This window comes from Ursus maritimus, unplaced genomic scaffold (genome assembly GCF_017311325.1).
Source record: "Ursus maritimus isolate PB19 unplaced genomic scaffold, ASM1731132v1 scaffold_1, whole genome shotgun sequence".
Lineage (NCBI taxonomy): Eukaryota > Metazoa > Chordata > Mammalia > Carnivora > Ursidae > Ursus > Ursus maritimus.
Window position 1 is genome coordinate 100,073,040 of NW_024423343.1, and position 24,142 is coordinate 100,097,181.

The following is a 24,142-nucleotide window of genomic DNA, read 5'->3' on the forward strand; positions in this document are numbered from 1 at the left end:
CCATTGGCTTTCTGCATGCCAGAGACTGCATCCACGGGTTTCTGCTGCTTACTGGTCCGTGGTTTTCATAGACGGGGCCAAGTCCCTCCTTGTCACAGCTTGCCAGGTGAGGCCGCAGCTTACAGTGGTGCGCTTTCTACGTCCAAGGGAGTCCACGGGGCTGGGAGCTGGAGGTTCTGCTTCTGCTCAGAGGCCACATTTCAGGATGATGTGATAGCCATCATTGCTCTCGGCTGCAAAGACAAACACTGGGCATTTGACAGGAAGAAAGGCCCGACACCGTGACCGGGCATGGGGAGGGCATGGTACTGGTGCACCAGGAGAAGCCCTGCCATGGATACTGGCTCCAAATATGATCGCACAGAGCAAAGTGTGCTAACAAAAGCAGACATTTTAACACATGCCTTCACACGCCTTCTGCCTTACTGCGTTTCTTCCTGGCAACGGGCCTTTCTACCATAGCTCTAGGCCCGAGAAATGAAGGCTCTATATCCAAGGTGGCTACAAACTGTGGTTCTCAGGGTGTTACGGCCCCCAGCTCTCTGAAGGCAGCAGCTGGCCAGATCCAGGGAACAAGGGCAACACGATGGCCCTGTCACATAGGGCTTTCATTCTGATATACTCCATACATTCACCTACCTTAGCCCTAAGGAAGGTCACAGCTAGTTTTGCCTTTCTCCTGGCACACGAGTTCCTTCTCGGACCCCTTCCTCAGGTGAAACCTTCATGTCCCACCCCTGCCCCAGATCCCTGACCCACGAGGCCTGCAGGCTCAGCTGCTGTATTCTACACTTGCTCCTCCTGGAGACCCTCATTGTAAAAAAAACTCATATGCATCTTACTTCTACTCAAGCACTAAGTTCATGGAGAACAGGTTGCCTGGCCAGGATTTCCCTTTCAGAACGGATTTTGGAGCCAATCTCCAATCTCCAGGGCAGGGTTTCACAGGACGTGTGTTCCTTTTTCCCCAGAGGATGTTTCCAGATAATGTTCTCTCGAGCGACCCACTGTGCAGGGAGGCCCCACTCACCAGTCTGGCTCTTTCCTCACTCTACTACCCAGGGAGGGGGTGGGGGGGCACAGCCAACATACTTCAACTGAACAAGAGAAAGGGGTGTGTGTGGTGGGGCGGGGCTTTACCTTTTAAGGTACTGAGAATAAAACAAGACTCATCTTGGAAATTCTGCACCATCTGAAAGGCAAAAAGAGAGACCATGTCCCCTCAACAATGAGTTCATGAATGAAATGAGTATGAGAAGCCTCAGCGACATGGAGCCCGGCCACCGCAGCAGGCAGAAATGATAGTCACTCTTCTTGCACAAATGCAGGGAAATGGTTCCACTTAACATTCATTAAGGAAACATGAAACAAGATAAATATACGAAATGATCGCAATCATATGCAACAAAAACTGAACAGAAAGGACAGAAAGGAGCCAGGCAGAGAAGCAAAACCTTAACATTTAATACAGGGCTCCATGTATCTTTGCTTTCGTTCTCCTTTTTCCTACTTACTGGGTCCTCCAATCCCTATAATGGACACATTACAGGAGCATGTATGTCTGTAATAGCAACAAATAAAAAACTAAAGTGCTTAAGAAAAAAAAAAAAAACCTTGATAATTAGTAGCCTCTGCGTATCAGAGTCCTATGAGAACCAATATAAACACAGCGCCATTCCCTATGTCTACAAAGCGGCAGGAATGGAACGATTTACTCAGCGGCCTCTGCAGTTCTTGTTTTGATTTAACTACCAAGTGACCTTGGACAAGTCAGCCTTTCTCCTTCTGGTCTCCATGCCCCGTCTGTAAAACGGGGCTGCTCCCGTGACAAAAGAACAGAACCAGGATATAGAACAATAGGGACTGGTCCCACTGCTGCTGGGGTGTTGATGTCTGCAACCACTTTACAAAGCTGTCCACAGGACCTGGTACCTTACTCCTCCCGGCCAATGTTCTAGAGAAACCCTTGCACGTGCACACACAACACCTACGATGTTCACACCAGCACCGGCTGTTAAGAATGGGAACTGGAGGGGGCCCCTGGGGGGCTCAGTTCGAAGAGCACACGACTTTTGATCTTGGGGTTGAGTTAGAGCCCCACGTGGGGTGCGGAGATTACTTACATAAAAACTTAAAAAAAAAAAAAAAAAGATAGCTGGAAACAGCCCCCATGCGGATCAGTTGCAGAAGCATGAACGAACTGTGACCTCATCACACTACACCATGCAGTGCGTCAGGGACCTCCAGCAGCATCTCAACGAGTGTGAATCTCAAAAATATAAAGCAAAATGAAGGAGGTCACAGAAAAACATGCTATTGTTCCATCTATATGAAGTTTAAACATGGGCAAAATTAAGCAATATATTGAGGAGGAAACGGGAACTAGCATGAAATTGCTCCGGCAGGTGGAGAGGTGGAGTGGAAGAGGAAATCAGCCCAGAGAGCGGCTTCTAACATAATATTGCATTCACCTGAGTATAGGTATTGGGCACTTACTTCTTCCTTAAATGGTAAAAATAAGTTCTATATACTCCTTGCATACAGATGCCGTATTTCACAATATAAATGGAAAGAATATTTAAAAAATACTTAAACATACCCACAACACACACACTAGCTACACGCAGCAAAACCCCTTTCCAAATTAAAAAATGCAACCCAGATGTCATTGCCTCCTCTGAATTATTGCCCCCAATCCTGCAAATCCACCCACCTGTCGACCCCTGCCCCTCCCTGTGGGGCCTAATGATGCGTGAAGTACATTTATTCTATACCGCTGGCCTGCTCCCTCTAGGACTCTTGGCAGCCCAGCCACTTGGGCATGCAAAGCCCTACGCAGAGCCCACACAGGCTTAATCAGTAACTCCCTTGTTTAATTAAGTGCCCTTGCACCTCGGGGGCCGGCTCCGCGGCTGGCCGGGCCGCCTCCAGCACTCCGGGCAATTAAGAACCAAAGGTTTCCAATTGATTCAGGGTTAAGAGGCAAGGAGACTTCGGGGAATAAGAATCGCCTACTTAGCTGAGGTAGCACTGTGGTTCTGTTCTCTGCTTCATTTGCTTAACTGCCCACTCGGGAGGGCACAGGGCAAGCTGGGGAAGGGACTTCCTGCAGGGACCCGTGACATGGCAAGGGTTCCGCACATTCTTGGCTTTTGTCTTCACCGAAGAAATTCATTCCGAAATGCAAAGTGCCGAGTTTTCCTGTGTTGCTCAGGGGTCCTAACCTCCCTGGCTCTTCTCAAGAAGTGCTTAGGTCAGGAACACTGGGCTTCATTCTGTCTGTGCAGTGGGGGTAGGGAAACAGCTGCCTGAGATTTAAATGGAATGATATGGAAGGAATTCTGACCCGGGGACAAAACTAGCAAGCGGCAGACAAATGTACAGCTGGGTCTCTGTTGAGTGTTCTAGGAATCCACAGCTACCCAACGCCCAGGCACACGACAGACGCCCGCACAAAACAGGATCCGGCAGCATCACACGCACGCTAGCATGAACTCCTCTAGGAAAGAGGAGGGAAGAGAAGTGCTTTTCGAATTTGCCTTCAGCTGTTTTGTATTCCCTGACTTTTACTAACTGTGAATTACTTTTTAAAGATTTTTTTTTTATTTTTAAGTAATCTCTGCACACAACATGGGGCTCGAACTCACAACCCCAAGATCAGAGTCTCACGCTCCACCGACCAAGCCAGGCAGGTGCCCCAGGAATTAATTTTTTAATTCAAGAGGAAGGAACCACCACCCCTCTGCCAACCTCCAGGACCAAACTCCCATGAAATGGGGGACTCCCATTTAAGGGGCTCGGGAACTGTAATGGTAAGTGGCAATAGGATAATCACCAATGACAAAATATGAAATATACAGACCATTACAAGCTTTACAGTTCATATATTGTCAAAATTAAAAGATCCCTCCATCACTTGCTCCCAAAAGCTACAAGTGCCTATCACTGTCAGTTACCATCACCATCTCACCGATATCTCCCCGTGCCTGACGCTTTCTCTTTTTACCCCTACTACAACCTGCTCATTATCCCCGTTTTATAGATGTGGAAACTGAGGCTCAAAGAGGTTAAGTAAATTTGCTCAGGGTCACTCCACTCCTAGCAACAAGGTGGGGACACGTGTGCGATTCCAGAGCCCACATCCTCTCTACTTCCCCAAACACCATTCATGTACCGTTTCCTCCACACAGATGTTCTCAGAGCTCCCACCGTGGGCTTGCTGGGGTCTCCTGGGGGCTCAGGGTGCTACCCCTGCTCCCATCAGCCCAGCTCTGCTTCTCTAAAGGCCTCATTTCAGGGGAGGTGGGCTGGCCTAGCTGGCTGCAAGAGTGGGCTCTGCATCTGGACATGAGGGTTCCCAGCCTAGTTCCTTACCAGCTGTGCAACCTGGGGCATAGTTTCCTATCTGTGACACAGGGTTTCACCCAGCTCACAGGGACGCTGGCAGGACTGAATGAGTCACTACATGTGCGCTTAGATGCTGGCACTCTTGACTATCATTAGCTAGCAAGAGGAGGGATCCGGGATAGGACAAGCTTAAAATGAGGCATCAGGAAGTGGGACCAGATCGCTCTGCGCCCTCTGCCAGCGGCCGCTCGTGCCCCACACAGGTCTGTGTAGCCAAGGACAGACCCAGGAAGGCCATGGCACTTTCACCAGTCAGCAGAGGAGGGCTCTGTGCTCCCATGTGGCCTGCATCCTCTCCGTCACCTGGCCCTCAGTCCATTCCACCGCCCTGGGACCTGCCACCCACCCTCCTCCTGACTTCTTACAGCCCTGACTGTAAGCATACCCGGGGGCAGGGCTGTAGCCTATGCCATGGTTCCTGCATGGCGTGCAGCCAAGGACGAGGTACGGAGTGGATACTAGGTAGCTATTCAGAGCCTCAGAACTCTCCTCCCCCGCACTCCGGGGGCAGCCGAGAGCATGTGGCATGCAGATGAAACCCGTTTGCCATCCTTGGGCAGAAGTCATCCCCAAAGCCCGGAAGGGGCATTTCTGGCGCAGGTCCCCCATGCCTCCCTACAGCCCCAAGCCCCGGGCCATGAGGGGGGTGGGGGCAGCGCTCACCTCGTTGCTCACCACCACGTGGATGCCCGTGGGGCCCTGCCGGTAGACTCGGTGGATATGCTGGGGGGAGATGCTGTACAGGTTGGCGATCTTCTCAACCAGCTCCAAGGTGGTCAGCTCCTCCAAGAAGATGGCATGGTACACTGGAGGGCGAGGGACAGGGCCTTCTATAGAACACACCCCTGCATTCTAAGGAGCCTGTCTACCGCCTAAGCCCAACCCCCCACCCTGCCATCAGTCACTCAGTTGCAGGGATGCTCGAGCCCAGATTCATTTCATGGAATCTGGGCTGTAACAGGCACAAAGCCGCTGCAGAGCCCAGCGGCAGGGGAAGGCAGCCGGGCTATGGTTCTCACTCCTGTTCCAGGCTCTCTCAGGGGATCTTACATAAAATGGAGAATTCCTACAACCACCCCACACCGACACCCTTGGCGGGGCGGAGGCTGGGGAGAACGGCCGGCAGAACTCTCTATTTCTAACAAGCTCCTAGTGATTCTGATGTGTGGCCAGTTGCACACCCTTGCAGGAGAGAGGAGAACTCCTGCGTCCCCTTTCCTTTCTGTCCATGGCTTAGAGGGGTCACTGGACGGCTCCAGGGGGCAAAGAGCGGGATTTAAGGATAACTGCTTTTTTTAAATTGTATTTAAAATCAATTAATTAACATATAGTGTATTATTAGCTTCAGAGGTAGAGGTCAGTGATTCATCAGTCTTATGTAATACCCAGTGCTCATTACATCACGTGCCCTCCTTTATGTCCATCACTCAGTTACCACATCTCCCCACCTCCTCCCTTCTGTAAACTTCAGTTTGTTTCCTATGATTAAAAGTCTCTTATGGTTTGTTTCCCCTCTCTGATTTTGTCTTGTTTTATTTTTCCCTCCCTTTTTCTATGCTCCTCTGTTTCTTAAATTCCACATGAGTGAAATCATACAAAAACTGTCCTTCTCTGATTGAATTATTTCACTTAACGTAATACCCTCTAGTTCCATCCACGTCACTGCAAATGGCAAGATTTCATTTTTTGATGGCTGAGTAATATTCCTCTGTGTGTGTGTGTGTGTGTGTGTGTGTGTGTGTGTGTGTGTGTAACCAGATCTTCTTTATCCATTCATCTGGCAACAGACATCTGGGCTCTCTCCATACTTCGGCTATTGTGGACATCGCTGCTATAAACACCGGGGAGCAGGTGCCCATTTGGATCTGTAGTTTTGTATGCTTTGGGTAAATACCTAGTAGGGCAATTGCTGGGTCATAGGGTAGCGCTATTTTAACTTTCTGAGGAACCTCCATACTGTTTCCCAGAGTGGCTGCACCAGCTTGCATCCCCACCAACAGTGTAGGAGGGTTCCCCTTTCTCCGCAAGGGATAACTAACTGACATCACAAGGGTCTCATCCTTGCCCTTCTCCTCAGCACAAATACCACTCCACTCCAGCACTGTGACCTCAGAGGGAAGAGGGACACTGAGAGCATCACCAGCTGGCTGGCTGGAAGAGAACACTGACCGGAAGGCTGGAGATGCTTCCTTACAGGAAACCCAACCAGCCGGGTAGGAGGGAGCTCTGTGGGTGCCCTGGAGCAGACAACTCAATACTCGGGGGCCTCAAGTTCCTCAAAGGCAAAGCATAACAGGATTAAACTAAAGGTTCCCAAACTCCTACATCAACTGAGGAACCCTTGGTTTCAGAAAGTCTGATCAGAGGCCCTGTATTTCAAAAGCACGCGTGCATGCACGTGCAAACACACACACACACAAGCTCCCTCTGAGAGGGGGTGGCAGAGGCCATGGCGTCCCAGGATTTCAGACAGGCTGACCAGCCATCAGATTCTGTGCAGCGCATGCGGCGGCCACAGCCCCTCCAGTGTGAATACCAGGCAAGAACGCCACCGCTCTTCTCTAGCATTCTTTTCTGTAACAGATTCTAATGTACTCCTATTGCTTTTCAACGTTTCAGAGCCACTTCCGCTATTCTCTGCGTTCACTCCTCCAACAAATCAGGCCGGTCAGAGAGACCTAGACGGCTTGCTTGTGCCCTGCCACCTGCGGTCACCAGCCTTTCCTGCCCCAGGCGAGTGTGGGTGCGGCCAGGAGTGCTTGGGGTGGCTGAAGGGTCTGTGGGACACTCCTCTGGAAGCGTCCCGAGCCACCTCTCCTCCGGGGCTGTGGCAGTGGAAGCTGGGGGAAACACGAGCTCTAGAGTAGGCAATCCCAGGCTCAAATCCCAGCTCAGCCACCCTAGAAGCAAGCCCTGGAACAATCTCCACATGTCCCGGGGCCCCAGGGTGTATGTGGGGGCAGCAGCAGCACTAAGCAGGTGCCGTGCACGAGGCTGCCCTTTCCGCACGTGCAGGAAACCCCGAGCCTCCGATCTGTCCCTCACAGGCTAACAGCTGAGAAGCAGGGGGAGGACCTAGCCGTTCTCCAGAAATGTACAGGGGCCAGACGGAGGGCTCAGAAGCCAACTCCCAGGGTCCGAATGTTTGGGTCCTGGCTCTGCCACACGCAACGCTGTCATCTAGGGGCAGTGATCCACCCTGTACCTCAGTGTCCCCCCACCAAGGAACATTACCAACAGTGCATACAAGCAGAAGCGAGTAAATGAGCACACAGGAAGCCCTTTGGACAGGGACTCAGTGAGCTTTCTTACCCCTCTGGAGGGACCTGCGGAGGCACGCACGTGCTCCCTCGCTCTCTGCAGACATCACAGAAGAGCACGCACTCCGTGGCTTGAGACCGGCCGCTGGCCAGACCCTCAGCACTCCCAGATGCTCAGAAGCAAGGTGCTTCGCTTTACACGCCTTGTCTCGCCACAACCTCCCACCTCTGGGGGTAGCGTCACTATCTGTGTTCTATACAGAATTCTGCAGAAGTGGACACACAGGCCCTGCTACCCTGCCCAAGGCCACACGGCCAATACATGGCATGGCCAGCACTGGTGTCCAGGCTCAGCTGACCTCGAAGCTTCTGTCCCAAACTGTCAACCCAAGACAGTCACGTGCCCCTGAGGTGCCCCTAGCTCCTGCAGCTGTGCTCCTTAGCCCTTGTGCAGCCTCCAAACCAAATGGGAAAGACTCGTCCAGCTGGAGGGCACACCACGGGAGGAAGGGTTCCAGGAATCTGGCCATCGAGTGTCACTCGTCACCAGCCTGGGAGCCAGAAGGCCTGACTCCCAATTCTCCCATGAGTGGCTAAGGAAGTGGCTGTGGGGGGACACACACCCCCTCTCTGGGCCTGCTCCCCAAGGAGCAAATGAGAAGCTGGACCAGGTGTTCTGGAACAGGACTTCCACCTTGAACATTTCAATCCCAGGAGGAAGTTTTAACAAAAACTCATCCTGCACGAAAGCAGAGTGAGGCGGATCAGTGGACACATTCTCAGCAAGAGGACTCATGTTGCTGCTGTGTCTTCCTGGGAAGACAGAGTGAGGCGGATCAGTGGACACATTCTCAGCAAGAGGACTCATGTTGCTGCTGTGTCTTCCTGGGACCTGACAACCCGGCCCTGGGTTGGCGGGGCGGGGGAGGGCTCCCCACAACTCACCACACAGACTGCTGTCCCCACCACCGTCCCGCTTCTGCTGCAGTGGCGCTCGGTTCTGCTCCAGCTCCTGACAGACGTAAATGGTCATCTTTGGCCTCACATTCCTGGCAGGAGGAGGGGAAATAAATAGCAGGCATTGGGGGGGAGAACATTCCAGAATGTTCCAAACACAGGGTGGAACTAGCAGAGGGAAGGATTCAGGGAGAAGAAAGGAGGCCGTGGGGATGCAGGCGGCCTTCGGCTGGGTCTCTACAGCCTCACGCAAGCTTGCCTAGAGGCAGAGGGAGGGCTGACCCCTCCAGGTCCTCCAAGCTGCCATGAGGGCGCTCTGCCCAGAACACGCATCTCAAGACACAAGGTGTTTTTCAGGGCAGTAGTAACAAGAGCAAACACTTTCTCTGGCTTACTCTGCCCCAGGCACCATTTGCAAAACTCTAAATGTCTACCTCCTTTCCTTGTTAACACACCTAGGGGACGGGAACCATGGCCTTCATTTTACAGAGGAGGAAACTGAGGCTCACAGGGCTTAGGGCTTTCGTCTACTGTAGAACTCATAAGAGGCCGGTCTGAGATGCACACCCAGGCTCTCGCCCTCACTCTGAAACTGTGCTGTCCATGCGTGAAAGGGGAAGGAGATTTAAAACTTGTTTGGTCAGTCGCATTAGCCTGAGACCAAGCGCCCCACAGCCAACATGTGGCCGGGGCTGCTGGACATTTCCACCATGGCAGGAAGCTCCCTCAGACCCAGCCCTGCTCTCCAGTCTGCGCAGAGAACTGAGAACTGCCGCACAGTTCCACCCCTCCCTCTGGGAGGAGGCAGCTGGAGGCCCAGGACCGTGCAAGCAGCTGGGCACCCAAGGGGGAGGCTGAGGCGCTGAGATCCGGAGGCCAAGGCTCCTGCCAAACCAAGAAGCATGAGGGGCCTCCAGGCAGGGTGAGCAGTGGGCTCAGCCCTGCCCGCCCCCCCCATGGCCTCCTCCCGCACCTGCCCCAGGAGGAGCCCTGTCCCCACCAGCTGGCCTGTGGCAGCATCCAAGCAGCTGAGATGGGGCTTCCTGCCATACCCTGCGTCCAGCTGGAAACAGACACCCACCGGCCTTTGATGGCATTGAAGAGCCGGATCCCATCTGCAGGGCCACAGATCTGGACCAAATCGTCTCGAGACATCTTCAGCAAGTCAGCACCTAGGCAGGGAGATGGGGCCGCCCGTTAGTGGGACACACAGAAAAGTCCGTCCTCGGGCACCTGCAGATGTCGCACCCTGGGCAGGGGACAGGGAAGAGTCAGCCTCATCCTTGGGGGGCACTGGACGTTCCGCGGAGAGAGAAACAACAAAAAGCTACACATCAGGAAATCACAGACCAAGAGATGAGTGGTGTCCTCAAAGCTCAGCAGAATAGACGGGCACTGACAGAAGCCAACCGGCCCTCACCAGCTGTGCCTGCCTGTCCCGCCCTCTGTACCATTTGCTGGCATACAGCACAAGTGCATGTAACCTAGCACGGGACGCTGACAACACGCGCACTTGTCTGAACGCAGACGCGCACAGCTCCCTGCCTGCGGCCACTGTGAGTGCAGCCGTGCTCCCAGCACACAGAACGAGAGGTGGAACATTCCCACCTTCCCCCCTCACCCCCCCTTGCCTGTGCCAGCCACTCCCCCTCCTCCTGACTCCTCAGGCACTTAGGTTTTACTTGCTTCTTCGACATTTATGTCAGTGGAATGGAACAGGATGCACTTTCCCATGTCCGGCCCCCTCCCTCCAAGTTCTAAGGGCTTGTTCGTGCCATTATTAGGTATTACTCATTGCGTGAACGCGGCACAATCACGTGTCCATTCTCTGCCGACGGGCACGGGGTTGCTCCCAGCTGGGAGAGATTATGAATAAAGGTCTATGAACACCCTTATCCATGGATGTGGATGCAGTCCCTTCCTCAAAGCCCAACAAGACCCCCGGAGCTTGTGCCCATATGGACTCTCCAGGGGATAAGTACACTATCAGCCTTCTGCTGAAAACAGGCCAGCAGCCACATGGCCACAAGTGACAATATCCAACCCCCTTTTCCTGCCACAGTTCAGAGTTTCAGGCATAATTCTGTAGGCACAATGGATCCCTCTACATAAGTAAAAGCCAAAAATCCCTCCACTGTTTGCAAAGGCCTCTCGGTCCCTCTCTGACTTCACCTCTTTTCCCAGTCCACTTGGCCCCATTCACCTGAGTGCCCGGCTCTGTGGCCACACCAGGCAGGCCGGCCCCCTCCTCATAGCCTTTGCGCTTTCTCCCTGCTTGGACATTTCACTGTCCCCATACCCACTTGGCTCACTTCCTTCCCTGGGCCCAGCCCCTGCTCAAGGGCACCGTCTCAGGAAGGCCTCTGCTGAGCAACCCCCCTCCCTGAAAATGGCAGCATCCCTCCCCGCTCCTCCCTGACCCAAACCAGGTCCCTCCTCTGAGCCTGCTTTACTCCCGGTCAACGTGGATTGACTCAACTTGGTGGCAGGGTTCACTGCTCCGTTTACCCTTATGCCCCATAGCCCTGGCTCTGTGTCTGTCTGCCAGCCCCACTGGTAAGGGCTTGAAGGAAGCAGCAGCTTCCCCTTCTCCCCTGTGGCTTCACCACCATCTCCCAGGTCACGGCTCCAGGGACAGCATGAGTGATGGTCAGGGCTGTGGTAGGAAAAGTGCCAGGAAGGCTTGCTGAGTGTGCCCCAGCCCGCCTGGTGCAGGGGACCCTTCCCGGGCGGACCAGGGCCCACCCCAGGGGACCCAGATGGTCCTCCCCGCAAGCCACACTCAACTGGAAACTCCCAGGGGCAGGGCTTCCTATTTTAGTACTTGGTCCAGGATCAGCAAAAGTGAGCAAGTGACCCACACCACACTGGGTCCCCAGGATCAAGCCATGGCGCTGCGGGGAGTGTGGGCCAAGTCCAGGAAGGCAACTGGCTTTGTGAAGTACTTCTAATGGGTTTTAAAAACAACACAGAGATGCTCACCTGAGAAGCTGGCGAAGAGCCTGCAGAACTGTGAGAACCTGTTTCGGTGCAGCCACTGCTGGGCGTCCTGGATGGAGGCTGACGGAAGCAGGTGCTGTAGGCAGAGAGAGGAGGGGTCCTTGACATGACCACGCCAGGTCTGCCCAGGGACACACAGCCAGAGAGCCCGGCTGCAGACACTTACATCATTGCCCAGGGGCAGGGTCTCCACCGGGTGCGTCGGAGAGCTGTTCCTGCAAAGGAAGAGAACAGGCCATCAGGTGCGGGGATGCCTTCAGGGACGTGGGGATAGTCCCCTCTCCCAGCCAGGCGCTCTCCCCTCCCCATGCTCCTGGAATGGCAGTCGTTGTAAACACAGCAGGGCCTCGGGAATTTCCCAGGTCACAGACACATCGGCGGGACCGCCTGCACAACCCTCAAAATCCCTGACCAACCCCTCAGGGTGGACACGACGTTCCAACTGGCAACACAGCCCGGCCAGTGAGCTTGGGGTTTGTTTGCATCCGATTCCCTCCCACGCAGAGGTCCCCCACCAGCCTTGGCCCCAGGGCAGGGCAGGCTGCCCGAGGAGCCCCAGGCGCCACTTCCGGACAGCGGCAGCCAAGCCCCTCTCTGCAGAGACGGAAGAGGGCTGCGGGCTCCTGGGGAAGGTATCCTGTCCTGAACAGGCAGGCCGCAGCGTGGCATCCATCCACGAGGAGAACATTCTCATGGCTGGGGGCCCACCGCCCTCCCTCCGGGGCTCACTCCTGGGGAAGGCACAGACCTGAACACCTGGATTTTTTTAAATTAAGAGAAGAATACATTTTTAAATGACTCTCCCAGACAGACAGTGGAGAAGGCACACGTGGATGGATGTGGGTGTCTCACACTACGTTTAAAATGACAACCTGGTAAGCGCTCCTTTGCGAGCACCTTACCACAGTAACAATAAAGAAAAGGCCCTCGCTGGGATGATCCTCAGACAGGTCATCAGTGCCAAGAACTGTCCTTTGTCCAGCGTCTGTGAGGCACCCGGCATCTTACACAGTCCCCCCGACCCTGCATGAATCCTCACTCCCTTGGTAGCGGAGAAGGTGAGGCTGAGGGAGGTTAAGGAACTCACCCTAGAGGGAGGGGTTTAACACTTGCTCCATCTCAACCTGAACACGACACCTTGGCTATGTGCCCTCCCCCCTTCTCGGGAGGCCCCTCCTGACCTGGTGACATCAGGTTCATGGACACTCTCACTCTCTCATTAGGAAAGCTCTCTGTACACCAGCACGGACTTCAAGGAGCCCACAGGTTCCCCACCTACCTGCTGAACCTGCCGGGTGTCTCCCTGCTCCCCGCTGCCCCCCAGAAACAGGACCAGGCTGTGCACAGCCATCACACTGGTGCCGTGAGCCTTCCCTGTGCCACGCAGCCCGGGACAGGTGGGACCAATGCCCGCCAGCCCCTGCATGTCTGTCACCGTAAGAGTCAGTGTGGCCTGCGCATCTGCAGAACCAGGTGACCAGGAGTGAGGCCCTTCCCGCGTTACTAGCCCTGAAACCCAGGGCAGGGAACATCCTGAGCTGACCCACACTGCCTGGAGAACGTGCACAGGGGCCACAGAAAGAACCAGGACGGCCCCTCATAGCCGCTAGAGCCGCCCGGCCAGCTGCCTCCCGTCTGCCTAGAAGACCATTCTGCCCTGGAGGGCACCCGCAGGCCAACCTGCTTCTACAGGGGGGAGGGTGGGTTCTGGGCTGCTGCCCCCGCAGACAGCGTTTACAGAAGCCTGTCCGAACACAGAAAGCTATGCCGATATTAAAAGTGCCACCCGAAGCCGACACTGATGCCAGCATACGAAAGGGGGAAGACACGGAGAGGATGATCAAGAAAGGGGCCTACACCCATCATCACTCAATCCAAAGGGAAAGACGGTGGGCGTACCCTTCGCCAAGGCCGAAGCTGTTTGGAGAGCCATTGTAGCTTGGAGACGGGGCGCTGTTCACCTGGTAGGCCATGTCCGGCCACGGGGAGCACTGTGGAAAGAGCACAAGGCAGCAGTGACTCGAGGGCTGTGACAGTCAGGAGGAACTCGGGCTACAGAGGTGCTGACCCGGCTCCTCTCCCTCCCACACCAGCATCCAGCAAGGCTGGCTCAGGAAACTACGGGCCCCCATGAGGTAGTGAAGTGTGGGTTTACTCAGGCCACACCCAAGAAATCGAGCACCGCAGAGAAGAGGCCTACAACTCAGTCATTCCCAGAGCGAGCAAAGCAAGGCACGCAGCTCTCTGAGCTTCCTAGCAGTCCAACCAACGAGGGAAGAAACATCATCGGTCACAAGGAAAGAGGGCTAACAACACAGAAGCCCAGAGGCAGGTTTTCCCGGTGTAGACAAATGTGTGTCCATGCATGAAAGAGGGAGTACATGACACGGGTAACTTCCAACAAAAATCATCAGTGAAGTTCAGTACTGGGGTGCCGGGGTGGCTCAGTCAGTGAAGCGTCCAGACTCTTGGTTTGCGCTCAGGTTGTGATCTCAGGGTCATTGAGATGGAGCCCACGTCAGGCTCCACGCTCAGCAGGGAGTCTGCTTGTCCCTCTCCCTCTGCTCCCCCCCCCTCCTCTCTCCCCCTAAAATAAATGAATAAATAAAAATCTAAAAAAAAAAAAAAATTCCAGTACTAAAACCTGCACTATTTGAAAACAGAATCAGGGGCACCTGGGTGGCTCGGTCGTTAAGTGTCTGCCTTCGGCTCAGGTCAGGATCCCAGCGTTCCGGGATCTAGCCCCACCTCCCGGATCAGCGGGAAGCCTGCTTCTCCCTCTCCCACTCCCCCTGCTTGTGTTCCCTCTCTCACTGCCTCTCTGTCAAATAAATAAACCGTTAAAAAAAAAAAAAAAAAAAAGAAAACAGAATCGGCCAATAGGCCCTGGAGAGCGGGAGGCATGGGAGCACCTCCAGGAGCAAGCCAGCCCCCCCCGGACATCATTCTATGCGTGTCTGTTACATGTCAGGCGTCCTGCTAGGAACTAAGGGAGACACAGAAGACACGAGAGACGTGACCCTTGACCCCAAGGCACTTCTTGTGCAGAAGCCAAAAAAGAGCATACGTGAGAATCGCCCAAAGAAAGCAAAGACATACAGGTTTTGCCTGTTGGGGAAGCCAGCGGACAAAGTATTCATTTCTTCCCTTCCCTGGGATGACACCTCTTTGGAGAGGGCCAATTTGAAGCATTCCTGAAGATTTACTATCCCCCACCGAACCACAGGTTGGTAAATATTTAACTCTGTTGTGCATGTGGGCTGGAACTTCGTGGTGCTAAATCCGGGAGTTGAGGAGGAAAAGTTGACAACCTGTCACCTGGCAAGGTCATGGGCCAGGTGGGGGTTTTGACCAACCACACCATGCTCTGACAATGGCTTGGATGGATGTGGTCTAAGCACCCCCAGCCCGAAGTCAGAGGACAGTCAGGAGCAGAGAGCCTGAGGCTCAGGCTGGAAGGGAAAGGTGTCTGGAGGCAGAGGGCGGTGGGAGGATGGAGGACACCCTGGGGGGACCCCCACAGAGGGGACTAGGGTCTGGGGAGAACTAACTGGTCTGAGCTCTGATTCACGAACGCAGGGCCTAGCACTGCTTTGCTGCTGAGAGTAAGCCAGGCTCTTCCTGCACCAGGACTCTCTGGCCACTGATATCCTAAGCGTAATACAACGCCAGTACGCATCTGTCTCAGCCGCAAAATTGCTTCTGTGCTCTATCTTGTTGCAAACAGCCTTCTGCGTACGGCTTATTACACGTTCTCTCACGTTCTCGCTCTCTCTCTCTCTCTCTCTCACACACACACCCTCATCAGGCAGGACTGACCACCGTTCTCTTAGCTGCTCTGTGCCTAGGCCTCACCCTTAACACAGCCTTAACCCCACCACAGCTGGGCCTCGTGCATCTGCGGAGGGCCTTCCGAGCAAGTCGCATTATTCAACGAACAAATGCCCACGAGCTGGACCGATTGTAGAACACAGTGGGGAACAGTTGTTTAAAAAAAAAACAGCAGAGGGGCGCCTGGATGGCTCAGTCGGTTAAGCATCTGCCTTCGGCTCAGGGTGTGATCCCAGGGTCCTGGGATAGAGCCCCATATTGGGCTCCTCCATTGGGAGCCTGCCTCTTCCTCTCCCACTCCCCCTGCTTGTGTTCCCTCTCTCGCTGGCGCTCTGTCAAATAAATAAATCTTTAAAAAAAAAACAAAAACAAAAACAAAAAACAGCAGAAGGGCGCCTGGGTGGCTCAGCCGGTTAAGCATCTGCCTTTTGCCTTCAGCTCAGGTCATGGTTCCAGGGTCCTAGGATCGAGCCCCACATCGGGCTCCCTGCTCAGTGGGGAGACTGCTTCTCTCTCTGCTGCTCCCCCTGCTTGTGTGCTATCTCAAATAACAAAAAAGAAAAATAAAAAAAAAAAGAAAACCAGAGCCCAGGAAGAGGGGGCACCAGCGGAGGCCAGCGGCAGCAGTACACTGGACACAAAGATGGTGGGAGCAGGGCGCTGTCAGGGTCTGGGTTGGGGAAACGCATTCTAGTATCCATCCACACAACAGAGCAGCAGCTCTGAGAACGGCAGCTGCAGAGGTTCCCAGCGTATGCACAACTTCCCGCGCCCACGATCACTCATTGCACCCGGTCTGAAACGGCAAGAGCCCAGAAAGCACCAAACGTCCACCAACAGGCCATCTATCTGCACAACGGAGGCCACGCCTCTGGATAAAGAACGAGCAAGCTCTTTATGAACAGATGGGGAACAGACTCAAGCTAGGCTAGTAAATAAAGCAAGTTACAGAACAGCATGTCCATGTACACTGTTGGTGTAGAAACAGCGGGCGTGGATGAACGGGCTTCAGTGGCACAGAAAGCCGGGCCACATACGTGAGCACCCAGAGACGCCAGCTGCCCTGGGGAGAGAAAGCTCCAGGCTAGGACAGTTTGGGGAGAGGTATTTTCTGATGTATATATACTCTCTCCTTCTACCTTTTGGATTTTGGACCTTTACCTATGAAAACAATAGGCACCTGATTCTGGAAAGTGCAAACAGCAGCACGGAGCTGGAAGTTACTTCGGAAACACCATCCCGGCCCCCGGGGCCTTACTGCATGAACACAACTCTGGACCCAGGAACCTGCCACAATGTCATGGGCACTTTCAAAAGAGGCATTCAGCCACGGTGGGCATATTTCCCAAGAATCTAAACCAACAGCACGCCATCATCCTGCTCCTGGCAGAAGGCCCAGGGAGGCACACCCCAGCAGCAGGCCAGCTCACCTCCGTGAGAATGGTGGTCTCATAGGACGGCTGGTACTTCTCCTTCTCCTGGGCAGTTCTTTTCTCCATCTTTTCCCGGTCAGTCTTCTGTTTCCGGTCAGCTCCCTTTGGCTACAAGTGCAGAGCACAGGGGTCCAATTAGTCCAAGTGGGCAGAGGCAACTGTCAGAAAAAGACCCAGGGCTCAGCGATAGTCCCCAGGTCTGCTCCCCACCTCTCCCCAGGGCCCAGGAATCCAGGCAGGATCTCTGGACAGGACAGCACCTCCCTCACCTCCTGGGCATCAAGCACACGGTCCTCCTACTGGAGCCCTTCCCCTTCCTCACCCGAGGGAACTCACAGCCTGCTATGGGGTCCTGCCACTCAGCTGCTCAAGTGGAAATGCTTAGAAATAATCTCTACCAGGCCACTGGCCCATGGACAAAACCCTTGGGAGCCACGGCAAATCACAATGCGTTCCTTGGGTTAGCAGTGGAGGACAAAGGAAGTGGAAGAAGTCAGGGCTGCTGGTGGGAGTTCGGTTTGCACCCATGTGCTGGGAAATCCTGGATGCATCGTGAAGGCCTCCCGACCCCCCAACTCCCAGGACTAGCGTGCAGCTCCCTGCTCGCATGCCCCACACAGGGTAACCCCTCCATCCTCACAGAGCCTGTCCTGGGAGCCCAGCAAATGTGGCCAACTTACAGAGGCACTACTACTTCTGTCATTTACAGGTAAGGAAACTGAGGCTCAAGTTGGTCAAGAATGGACAGGAACCTGCTCTGGCTGGTCGGGGTCTTTGACAAAAACAGAATCCCGAAGCAGAACCACGTGTTGACCAGGTAAAGAATCCATGAGAGTATGTCCAGATATATACCACCACCAGGCTGGCCACAGCAGCCCTGCTTCTGGGACGCCCCGGACACCCTGTGACTATCGCCTTCTGTGAGATCACAGCCTGCTTGCTGGTTTCAGACGTTAAGACCCTGAGCAGCCCCCGAGCCTAGAACTGACCGGTCTTCACTGCAGACGCAGTGGACCATGCAGGCCGCACAGTCAGTGAAAACAACCCGTCCTCAAGCACAATGCCACCTTTGGGGACTTTCATCCCAGAATGCACCTTCCTCAGGCCACACAGCATTTCGTTTCCAGCTCGAGGGCATTTTAGGAAACAGCCTCGGGGTGAGGTGATACCCACATTAGACAGAGGTGGGTTTGCAGGGGGTCCTCTGGGGACAGGGATGACAGATTTGGTGTGCAAAGAGCCAGGCCTGCAGCACCTGTATCCCCGTCACCCGCCTCCCAGCTCTCATCCCTACCAGGAGGCTCTTGCTCCCTGTCCAGAAGCCACGGGAGGGGGGCAAGCCTGCGTGTGGGGACAGCACCTGGCCCAGTGAGGCCTGTGGAGGGCTGGCAGTCAGAGAGGGGTCCTACCTGTCCTGTCAGAGGCCCTGACGCCCCCCAGAGCCCCAGGGCTTGGCTCCAACAAGGAGGCTTCCCGGTGACGGGGGTGACTGGGGGTGTTAGAATGACAGCCAAGGTGGTGAGACTCTGCCTGGTGCCTGCACGCACCTGCTTGAGTGCTTCTCAAGGGGCTGGGTGCATGGGATAGTCACCACCTCCCCGGGCCTTCTGAGAAGCCGGTTTCAGGTTACAGGGGCCCCGACGCCCCTGCAGGAGATGCCAAGGCCTTCCTTGGTCACTCAGACAAGGCAGTTTCTGGATCGATTCCTCAATGACAGCTGGTGTTTGGTCCAGGAGCCAGGGGGGCAGAGCCCGCCCCCCTGAGCTTCCGCCTCAAGGTGTAGAAAGGGGAGCTGGTGGGGGCCATGGGAAGGCCTGGGCCCTCCAGGCGGGAGGCAGGCACTGTCCATCTCTCCTGCTGCCCAGTGCGGCCTCTGAGCCCCAGGAATTCTTGGATGCCACTGGATGTGAGGACAAGGACAGCTAGCAGGACCACGGGTGTGGACTGTATATGACAAGGACAGAGGTGTGACTAGGGACAGGCAAAGACATCCAGTGGCACAGCCGTGGGGCTGTCCATGGGAAGTCAGTACCACGAGATCCCAGAGCGGGCAGTAAGAGTAAGACCAGAGGCTGCAGCGCCCACTGCACCGGCGGACGGGCTCAGTGGAGGAGTGCTCCCCAAAGATGGCCAGGTCCTAATCCCCAGAACCCCCGAGGCTGTCACCTTGCACAGCTGCAGGGGGAATGAGGATTGCAGGCAGTGGGAGATGGCAACCGGAAGACAACACGGCGACATCCCAGGGGGTCCAACGTGATCACAGGGCCCGTGAACATGGGCGAGGGAGCGGGGAGAGGAGGCTGGAGCGGTGGGCCCGCAACAGCCCAGCGCTCTTGCTAGCTCTGAAGACAGGGTGACGGGCCACGGGCCTAGGAATGCAGAGGCCTCTAGACTCTGGCAAAGGGAAGGAGCGGGAGCCCCCGGAAAGGAATGCAGCCCTCCTCACACCCTGACTTTAGTGAGACCCCATCAGACTTCCAACCTCCAGCCCTAAGAGGTGCGTGTGGCCTGAAGCCACTGAACCCGTAGGCATTTGCGTACGGCAACAAGGGGGAACAACTATGGTGGGCTTGACTTCGCGGAGCCATCATCCCGGAGCAGGCGTCTGAAGGGTGCTACTGCTCTGGCTCGAAAGACCATCTCACGCCCCCACCACAGACAGTCCCTTCCCACCTGGGGTGGCACGACTCCTGAGCCAGGGCCCGCCCCTACCGCACCCCTGCCTCACCCCTGTGGATGCCACAGGCCACATAGGACCCCGAGCTGCGTCACCGGCCACCCCAGCCAGCTTTAGGAAGTATCGGTCCCGACAGAAGAGATGAAAAGTAGTTAACAGACAACTGCAGGGTGTGGGCCAGAAAGGAAAAGAGAGGAGATACCTCCAAACATGTTTCCTTCTCCAGCAGGAGGCCACCGCAGAGGGAGATAGGGCCTTGGGCCCTCCAAAACAACATCTGGGGCCACCGCTCCTGCACGGGGCTCTCCTGACCTGATTTTTAAGGAGAATCTAATGGGCAACTACAGAACCCGAGGCCAACTGCAAAGCGCTTGCAAAGAAAACAAAAACCTAGAACCGTGCAAATCCAGACAGCCTTACAAAGCAGCACTGGTCACAGCCTCTGTGATGCCGGACGACGGAAGGCGCCCCCCACAACAGGAGCCCACAGCCGGCAGGCCCGTGACCCCAGGACGTGCAGCTCATGCTCTTGGGGATCCAGGTAGAAGCCCCAGGCTGACGGGACACCGAGCTCCCTGCTGGCCCTCCAGCAGGAATCCCAAGGGTCAGTGTGCTGCTGTCACTGCCCAGCAGAGGCGGGGACCCCTTGGGCACGGCGGCCACAGGTGGAGCGTGGCCAGATGTCCTACCTTGAACACCTTGATCTGGCAGCTGGCCGAGTGCAAGTGCTCTGTGTACTCCCCATTCTCGTTCTGCTTAAATGTATCAATCTGCACTCGGAAAGGCACTCCCTTCTCGCCCCCGTGCTTCCGGGGAGTGAACTCTGTGCTGATACAGTGCACCTGCAAGGGGAAATGTGGGCCAGTAACAAGCCGAAGGGTGAGGCCAGGCCCTGCACTCCTCAAGGGCCCCTTGCCAAATGAGGTTTCCAACCTGCCTCGTCAGGCACACACCTGCCTTAGCCTCCCCGCTCTCCCACCCACACTCCCATCAGGGTGATGGCCTCCCCATCCCCATGTGTCCCTTGACCTTGGGAGGCCCTGCCTGACCAGCTATGTCCTCGCCACTGCTCAAGCCAATGGACCCCAGTGGCCCTACCCGCACTTCCTCCTCTCCCTTGGCAGACCCCACCGACTGCACAGCCCAGTCCCCAAAGGCCCTGGCGTCCAGGTTACCCGGGCCAGGCCAGAGACAGGAGCAGAAGGCTGGAACCATTTCTGTGTTACTAAGTAAGTACCTGCTCCAGAAAAGGGACTGGGTAACGTATTTCTTACTGTAATACTATAGTACTGCAACAAGATATATTATTGTGGTAATACAATAACATTGTAATCATAACTCTAAAATACAATAAGAACATTGTAATTACGTAAAAAAATAAAGATCACTAACTTTTACTGAGCAATTGCTATGGACCAGGCAGTGCAGTAATGACTTTATGTTCATTATCTGATTCCTAAGACAGGTGGAAAAACTAAGAGGCTCGGAAAGGGACATACAGTGAGCGAGAGCACGTGTGCCAGCCCAGAGGCACAGCGGCCCCGCCATGCCCCTGGATCCACACCAGGTGCTTGATCATGAAATAATTAATTTAATCATAGAAACTATCCTGGAAAAAAATTTTATTACATATTATATAAGCGAGGACATACTTATTTTGTAACAAGCTTACATATTGTGAAGCAAAACCCACACAGAATTCTACTACATGCCAAGTCCTTTTCTAGCTCTGGGGATGGCCCACCCAGCTCTGGGACTCAGCCACACTCCTGCACCCCTTCCCCTCAACGTGCATCCCTGCAACACAGAACAGAGCCCGTCGGGGCCCCGCGGGTGGATTGCTTTGAGGAACTACATACAGGCCCTGAAACTCAGGCTTCCCCCGAGGACACTTTCCCTCCGCTTACCTGAATGAACGCAGAGGCTCTCTTCGAAGGGTCCCACAAAAATTCGACTGCGTTCAGCTGGGTCGGGCTGGCCCTGGGGTCCAAGATACCAACAGACAGTGGAATATCTGCACACACATACACACACACAAAAGTGCAATTGTCAGCCACTCCCAAAGATTCAGGGAAGGACTGTCATTACAGGTCCAAATTCCCTAAACACAATTTGAAATGCCAAAAGTTCCAAAAACTAAGTTTTGCATAACTCATTTGGCAGCGAGCCCGACTTCAGCTGCCATGAAGCCATTTAGAGTCTCTGTCCCATTTTGGGTGAACAGGCATTTTGCCCTGCTGCAGAAATATTAGTGTGCCTGCCTGCTGGGAGGCATTGCCTGTCGCTAGGGGTCTACACACCGTGTTGTCACTCTAACTTCTAAATTCCAAAATCTGGCTCCCAGGGTTCTAGATAAAAAACCACAGACCAGTGCCTATGACCCCAAAATTCAATTTCTTTTGCCCATCTCTGCGATGCCCATGCTTCCCTTCTTCACAGAGCAAACTCCTTTAAGGCAGGACCCTCTGCAAAGCCTACCCTGCGATCCCTGATGGCAGGCCTTTGAATTAGAAGTCCCCGAGGGCAGGCCTGGTGGCATGGGCACGTCGGCCAGCACCCACAGCATTTCACCCAGGGCAGGAGTGCACTGAAGTGCCCAACGGAGGCAGGAGTCCAACAGCACCCGGGAAGAACCCCAATGTGCTCGGAGTGCCTTGGGCCCCTCATGGCCCAGGAGACTCACCGATGTCCAGGATCCGGTCCCCGGGCCGGCTCCACCGCCATCCCTCCAGCTGCTGGTGCTCTGTGTACTGCAGCCGGCGGTCGTGGAAAACCACACGGATGATGCTCTAGGGAGGAGAGGCCAGCAGGGGACCGCTTAGTGTGGGGCCAAGAAGGACCCAAGAGGAACTTCCCACTGGGGCAAACCTCCCACCTCTTACGACCCTTCCTTCCCAGCTCTCAAGCTCTGCATACTTCTCCCCGCTCAGAACCCCAATAGGACAGACAGTGAGAATGAGGATTATCCCCTTTTCCAGAATTACTCCATGCTTTCCATACATGGCTAACCTATACCGCTCTTTGTGCAGATGAGCGAATGGAAGCTCAGGGAAGTTCAGTAAGGCAAAGCCAGGCTCAGAGCCTGTTCCATCAGCCCAGGCCCCTCCGGCTCTCAGCACCGCCAGCAGGCCCCTGGCTGCTTAGGCAACACACTCCAGGGATAGGAACCCATTCCCACTCCAGAGCTCTCCCAGACCTCCCAGGCACTCCTGACCCCCACCCCCAGCAAGCCCAGGTTCCCAGACACCCCAACAAGACCTGAGGAGGGAGGGTGGCCCCACAGCCTTGCCTTGACATATTTTGTGTTCAGATCTTGAAAGTCTCCCAGCTTCCGATTCTCCAGCAGTCGAATTTCATAAGACTGACCTGGGGGGGGGGGGACAGGACATTTCCCATTTCTGAGGGGTTTCAGATCTGGGGTTCACCCAGCAGGGGCCTTCTTGACGTCCTCAGTGGCCACCCAGGCCTCACGGCCCCAGGGGACAGAGTGAGGAGTCAGTCCACGGCCAACTCAGATGGCTCTCTGGGCTGCACACCCCCCATCTGTCTCCCAGCCTGGTTGGGCCTAGGATACCCCAGGGAGCGAATCATGTGTCCCCGAGACACAGCAGCTCCACAATTTTCAAAGAAACAGAATTCAACGAAGTGTAGTTAACGTTAGATTTACAGAACAGAACTTCTTAGTTCTTTATAAAGGACACCCCGCCATTCACTTGGATGAAGAACACGGCCCCCCACTTCAGTCCACCAGTAAGTAACTGACCATAGCCTTCCCGAGAGCAAGTTAAAGGAACGAGTAAAAGCCTGTTAAACATTGTCTCTAATTGCAGAATGAAAAGCATTTTCCCAAGTTAAAAGAATTTCATGTATTTAAAGGGTGTGGGGATTCTGTTTGGTGACACAGAACCAGCACAAGCTGGTTAAGAATATACACGGAGAAAAGACTCATCTCTCATAACAGAGAGAACTTGAGTCTATGAACTGCACCTACGAATAACCTGAAGGAAACTACACGTGCTATCAGGAAAGTGAAATACAGTCTGAATAAATAGGATACATCATGCTCCTAGACAGGAAGAGCATTTATCAAACGCTCCCAGTTCCTCCCCATATTAAAGAAGTGTAACCACAACTCTAAAACACCCGTACGTATTTCACAACTTCATAAAGGATGTTTTACAAATTAAGAGAGAATGATTTAATGATGGTATTGGTAAACCTGATTGGCTGTTTGAAAAAAAATTTTTTTAATTTTTAGGTAAGGATAGACTCACAAGAAGTAACAGAAAGAGTACAGAAAGGCCCTGAATACCTGTCCCCCAGTTTCCCCAGTGGTGGCAGCCAAGGTAAGCACAGTACATCGTGGAAACCAGCAGGCTGACCACAGCACAATGCAGTTCGCACCGCTGCAGGCCTGCCGTGGAGCTCCCTGCGTGCTGCAGATACGCACCTCACAGCAAATATCGAAACAAGTTACCACTGGACTGAAGTCAACTTTCTTAAGGTTTTATGCAAACATGAATCATACATATCAGACACTCAACAGGGAAGGACTTTCTGAAACCAAAACTGGGGGA

At 54.4% G+C, this 24,142-nt stretch overlaps 1 protein-coding gene across 1 annotated transcript in view; it reads right to left on the reverse strand.

The window, feature by feature from the left end:
* Positions 1-24,142, reverse strand: part of TFCP2L1 (transcription factor CP2 like 1) — a 136,781-nt gene that overhangs the window by 73,780 nt on the left and 38,859 nt on the right. Inside the window, exons 3-14 of the mRNA XM_040636877.1 lie at positions 22,855-22,979; positions 22,249-22,354; positions 21,473-21,579; positions 20,255-20,407; positions 16,886-16,996; positions 13,524-13,615; positions 11,791-11,839; positions 11,607-11,700; positions 9,706-9,796; positions 8,613-8,716; positions 5,071-5,213; positions 1,141-1,192 (exon numbers count right to left, since the gene is read on the reverse strand). Coding sequence (XP_040492811.1) covers positions 1,141-1,192; positions 5,071-5,213; positions 8,613-8,716; positions 9,706-9,796; positions 11,607-11,700; positions 11,791-11,839; positions 13,524-13,615; positions 16,886-16,996; positions 20,255-20,407; positions 21,473-21,579; positions 22,249-22,354; positions 22,855-22,979 — 1,227 coding nt within the window. The remainder of the gene's footprint in view (positions 1-1,140; positions 1,193-5,070; positions 5,214-8,612; positions 8,717-9,705; positions 9,797-11,606; positions 11,701-11,790; positions 11,840-13,523; positions 13,616-16,885; positions 16,997-20,254; positions 20,408-21,472; positions 21,580-22,248; positions 22,355-22,854; positions 22,980-24,142) is intronic.